Here is a 5,003-nt window from a genome sequence, read left to right as displayed (position 1 = left end):
ATAATATTATTATTATTATATTATTATTATTATATTGAAACATAAAAAAATTAAACATTTTATTAAATTTTAATCTAACATTCCTTCTAAAAATACAAGTGCATCAATATTATTAATTGCACTTTCTACATCTCTTTTTTGTATTGTTTTTTTTTTCATTTGTGCTGTATATTTATATGATTCTTTAGCAAGAGAATCAATAAAAAGTTCCTGTAATATAAAATTTAATGATTAAGATATAAAATATTTATTATAAAAATTAGTTCATTTAATAAATATTAAAATTGGAATAAAATAATAAAGCATATATATAATATTAAAATATAGACTATATACTATTATATATTACAATTTTCATTTAATATAATATTATATATTATATTATATAATATAATATAATTTGTTTAATTGTTTATAAAAATAAGAAGTATAAATTAAATATAAATTGGAAAATAATTTTATTATATTTATAATTTAATTGTTAAAAGATGATTAATTACAAATTTTTTAATATTTTAAGATAGAAACAATATTATATTAATTCCGTAAATAAATAAAATATAATTACCGTAGATTTTGTAATTAAGAAAACAGCCTCCTGGTTAACCATATGTACTTCAGGATCCATTTTTATAATTGTTTTTATTCTACCTAATGGTAATTTTACTAATTTTTCTTTTTGTTCTTCATCAATACGAGCATTATTTTCAATTTCTTCTTGAGAATTTTCTTTTCCTGTACTACTAATACTTTCATTTAATTCCTTGTCACTTACACTTCCTTCCTCTTCAAAATGTGCCATGTTTATATATATTGATTTCATTTCAAAATTCCAACAGTTACAAAATTAGTTTTAATAATAAAATTTTCAAATAATTCGATTATTGAATAATGCATATTAAAAATCATTGTTAAATGTTATTAATTTATTAATATTTAAGATTATATTATTCACACTTTATTTATATTTTTAAATTCCGAACTATTTAAAATAATATTATATGTATAGAAATGTAGTACTTAAATTTTTAAGGTCTTATATGTATGTTATGTAGTATTATTTTATATTAATATATATTCTTTAAAATTAAACATTATTAATAAATAATAAATAAATTAATTAATATTAAATAATATTTGAAAGTTATAAATTTCATAAGAATTTGAATAGTTAATCTTATTTTTCTTTTAGGTTATCATTATATATTCATAATATATAATATATAATGATTCCAGAATTTTTAATTTTTAATTATATCAAAAACAAAAAATTAAATACTCACATAATTTTATATTGTATATTATTTAATATTTGGCGGGTTATATTAATCTAGTGATAACATGATATTCTAGTGGTAGAATATAAAATTTTTAATAGTATTCTTTATTATGGTTTTAAAGAGAAAAGAATTTTTTTTCTCTACTTTATTTTAATGAATTTAACTATAATATATAACATATAGAAGAAATTATTTAAAAATCTATTTTGTTAAAAAATTATGTACTATGCTATAACTATCAAGAGATATAGTTACCAATCTAAAACATTTTAATACAATGGTAGATGTCTTTTCAATTTCCACATGGACATTGGGCTTTTATTTACGACTGATAATTTGACAGTCGTTTCAAAATTTATGAAAACCTCTTGAAATATGGAAGAGAAATCTTGTAAAGAGCAATTAACAGAAAATACAGGTTCACAAATATAAATTAAAATTCAAAAGAATGAACATATAACTTATCATATTTGTTTTATTACAGATGTCAACCAAGATGAGTTGATTCTTCAACAACAAAGGCGAATCGAAATGGAGGTTAATATATATTATTATTACTGTATAAATTTATTTTTTTTACTTGATTATTAAGTAATATTTAAATTGAAAAATTATATATCTTTGTTTATAAGATTTTAATAATTGTCATTAATTTTCGTTCTTATTTTTTGTTTTTTTTGATTTTAAATCATTTGTTTATTTGATTATCTTATTATATCCTAGATTATATGTAATTAAAATATAATTATAATTCAAATATAAATTTTGTAATTTAATATTTGATCTTTATTTCTTTATTTTATATGAATTTCTTTATTATTTTATGAATGAAAATATAAAATTATTTTCCAGATTTCTGAATCTATTGCTTTAGTTGGAGAAAAAGAATCTATAAAAAGTTTGGAACGTGAATATTCTGAAGATGAAGTATATTTATCAAAAGCTAAAGCATTAGGTCAAAAATATTCATATATTAGGAGAACTAGACCTGATGGAAATTGCTTTTTTAGAGCTTTTAGTTATGCATATCTTGAAAAGTTAATTGGAAATAAAGATGAATATGAAAAATTTCGAGAACTTGCATTAAAAAGTAAAGATAATTTGGTAGCATTAGGTTTTCCTCAATTTACAGTTGAAGATTTTCATGATACGGTAAATATGTATTGTTATAAATTATAAATAATAAATTTATGATTTGTTTTTTTATTTCTTTAAATTTACAGAAATAAATGTTTTATTTTTTGCATTATAGTTTATGGATGTAATTGATAAAGTAGGAGAAGATGCAGAGTCAAGTTATATTGAATTACATAAACTTTTTAATGAACAAGGTTGTTCTGATTATGTTGTTGTATATCTTAGATTAATTACTTCTGGTCAATTACGACGAGAAGCTGATTTTTATCAGCATTTTATTGAAGGAGAACGTACTGTTTCAGAATTTTGTCGTCAAGTGAGTATTATTGTATTGTTATTTATGATAAAAAAAATGTATATAAGATATGATTAGTAAAATTTTCTAAGAAAATTTTAAAATCTCTTACATTTTAATTAGTATTGATTAAATTATTTTTATAGGAAGTAGAACCAATGTACAAAGAATCTGATCATATTCACATCATAGCTATGAGTACTGCTTTAGGAACTGGAGTACGTGTTCGTTATATGGATCGAGGTGCAGGAACTGAAGTAACAGCACATGATTTCCCTGAAGGTGCTACTCCTGCCGTTCATTTATTATATCGTCCTGGTCATTATGATATTCTATATCCTTGATAAATGATACATTAAACTTACATACAATTTTTTAAAAAATCTCATGACAAAGATCAATTATTTAGCAAATTATATCTTATGTATGTAATTAAATCTCATAAAATTTTTGGAAGTTTGGTTAAATATATGTTATAATTGTAAGTAATTAATTTAAGTATTATAGAATATTCAATAAAATTATGAAATTTTATGTAAAAAAAATTGTTTTTTTTTAAATAATAAATTGTAATTGATCTTTATAATTTATAAATATATTGTATTATTTATAATTTTATTATAAGTTTATTAAATGCATTAAATAAATAACAAAAATTATATTAATAAATCTTAAATATTTATATTTTAACTTGAAATATGTAATATATATCAAATTTCTATTATACATATTATAGAATGATATACACATAAGAATGATATATTTTTATTATAATAATTATGAAATATAATAGTTGATTAAATTTTATTACAAATTAAAGATAAATGTTAAGTAAACAATGTTTTATAATACTATATAAATATTCATAAAATTGAACTCTATTATACAAATCACATAATAATCTTATTTATATATTATATATTATAAAATATATATACAATTATATAAACTGAATTTTAATAGATTAATTTGTTTCACTAGTAATAATAATACAATATTATATTTAATTAAAATATATTATAATAATATAATATATTAGTAATAATAATAATATAATACAAAAATACAAAATATATCATTAAGTATATATTATAAATAAAAATATGGTAAATATTTATTATAATTTATCTTTGCATAGCACGTACTTGTTCAGTAACTTCTTCCAAAGTCATAAAACTTCTGTTAATAGATTCCATTTGATATTCTAAATGAGTAGTTATAAGAGCAATTTTTTTTAGATTAGCTTCTGCAATCTCTACACCATGTTCTTGCTGTGCAAAATTTTTTGCACTATGTATTATTATCTACAAAAATATTTGAATTATAAAAAAAAATAATATTTATACAATTATATATTTGGATAATAAAATAATAGATAATAGAATTATTGAAAAATTATATAATTAAATTTTACTTCGCTACTTTTTGAACCTCTTTGTATTTGTCTGGCAAGAGATGCAATATTGTTCACATTAACTTGTACTCTATCAGCTAATCTCATTTTTGATTCAACAAATAAACTTCGAGCACTTGTACTTGAAGCTGAAGCCATAGTGTATAAGTATTTATTAATTTTTAAAATTAATAAATAATTTTAATTTATTTATTATAGTAAATTTAAGTTTATATCTTCATTTTGATAACTTATTACCACATGTATTAAATTATGTAAATATTATAATTTTTTATTGTCTGTAATTATTAATTATAGATTAATAATAGATTTAAATAATATTTAAAAATTAATAATATATTAGAATCTTATTCATTAAAATTCTTTTTTAATAAAAAATTGCAAATCGCATGTAAACAAATAAATTATATGACATTTAAAATACAATAATCAAAATAATAAAATCAGCTGATAAATATTACCACAGACTAGATATAGAGTAGCCTTATCATTCAATATTTTAGACGTTGACTAATTTGAATTAAGTTCGTTATTTTATTGTTCGAAATTATTGCATTATTTATGTTTATATTGAATTTTGAAATTTGCGAATAAATTTATGCGCAGAAAGATATCTTTTTATTTCATAGTTTCAATTTTAATAATTGAATCGATTGAATTTCCCTAGATTGATTATTTTATTTTGTTTACTTTCAATAAGTCGACTTGGTAAATATATTTAACCTAAATCTAATTTAAGCTATATTATATATAATATATATATAATAAAAATTTTGTAGAAGATAACTTATAAATTACGTATATTTTGAATATTATATGACTTTATAATTATAAAATAATGATTTTAAAGTTCATAAAAATATAACACGAAACGAAG

At 18.6% G+C, this 5,003-nt stretch overlaps 3 protein-coding genes across 4 annotated transcripts; 1 reads left to right on the top strand and 2 right to left on the bottom strand.

Moving 5' to 3' along the window:
* LOC102681465 (DNA polymerase epsilon subunit 4) lies at positions 1–1,365 on the bottom strand. Of its 2 annotated transcripts, XM_031511667.1 has the most exons (3): positions 1,284–1,365; positions 569–832; positions 1–210 (listed from the first exon to the last, which is right to left on the bottom strand). In XM_031511667.1, the coding sequence occupies exons 2-3, from the start codon at positions 821–823 to the stop codon at positions 70–72; spliced, it is 396 nt and encodes a 131-aa protein (XP_031367527.1). In that variant the 5' UTR covers positions 824–832; positions 1,284–1,365; the 3' UTR covers positions 1–69. The 2 variants fall into 2 exon arrangements, with proteins under 2 accessions (XP_031367527.1, XP_006618188.1); XM_006618125.2 differs by lacking the exon at positions 1,284–1,365 and having other exon boundaries at positions 569–856.
* On the top strand, positions 1,333–3,298 carry LOC102681600 (ubiquitin thioesterase otubain-like). The gene is made up of 5 exons (XM_006618126.2): positions 1,333–1,698; positions 1,765–1,817; positions 2,133–2,432; positions 2,533–2,733; positions 2,859–3,298. Exons 1-5 carry the CDS (start codon positions 1,656–1,658, stop codon positions 3,054–3,056), a joined length of 795 nt encoding a protein of 264 aa, XP_006618189.1. The 5' UTR covers positions 1,333–1,655; the 3' UTR covers positions 3,057–3,298.
* Positions 3,299–3,778: 480 nt separating this feature from the next.
* Positions 3,779–4,424, bottom strand: LOC102673377 (BLOC-1-related complex subunit 7). The gene is made up of 2 exons (XM_031511668.1): positions 4,127–4,424; positions 3,779–4,016 (listed from the first exon to the last, which is right to left on the bottom strand). Exons 1-2 carry the CDS (start codon positions 4,262–4,264, stop codon positions 3,837–3,839), a joined length of 318 nt encoding a protein of 105 aa, XP_031367528.1. The 5' UTR covers positions 4,265–4,424; the 3' UTR covers positions 3,779–3,836.
* Positions 4,425–5,003: the final 579 nt, after the last annotated feature.

The sequence above is a fragment of the Apis dorsata genome, unplaced genomic scaffold (assembly GCF_000469605.1).
Source record: "Apis dorsata unplaced genomic scaffold, Apis dorsata 1.3 scaffold_341, whole genome shotgun sequence".
Taxonomy (NCBI): Eukaryota; Metazoa; Arthropoda; class Insecta; order Hymenoptera; family Apidae; genus Apis; species Apis dorsata.
Note: the sequence above shows the minus strand (reverse complement) of the source record. Positions and strands in the feature narration are given on the sequence as shown.

Coding starts and splice junctions, on each gene's coding strand:
- LOC102681465 (XM_031511667.1), bottom strand. CDS start 823: ATGAAATCAATATATATAAACATGGCACATTTTGAAGAGGAAGGAAGT. Junction 211..568: donor TCTTAATTACAAAATCTACG/GTAATTATATTT, acceptor TTTATATTACAG/GAACTTTTTATTGATTCTCT.
- LOC102681600 (XM_006618126.2), top strand. CDS start 1,656: ATGGAAGAGAAATCTTGTAAAGAGCAATTAACAGAAAATACAG. Junction 1,818..2,132: donor AAAGGCGAATCGAAATGGAG/GTTAATATATAT, acceptor ATTATTTTCCAG/ATTTCTGAATCTATTGCTTT. Junction 2,734..2,858: donor TTTCAGAATTTTGTCGTCAA/GTGAGTATTATT, acceptor TTATTTTTATAG/GAAGTAGAACCAATGTACAA.
- LOC102673377 (XM_031511668.1), bottom strand. CDS start 4,264: ATGGCTTCAGCTTCAAGTACAAGTGCTCGAAGTTTATTTGTTGAATCA. Junction 4,017..4,126: donor GAGGTTCAAAAAGTAGCGAA/GTAAAATTTAAT, acceptor ATATTTTTGTAG/ATAATAATACATAGTGCAAA.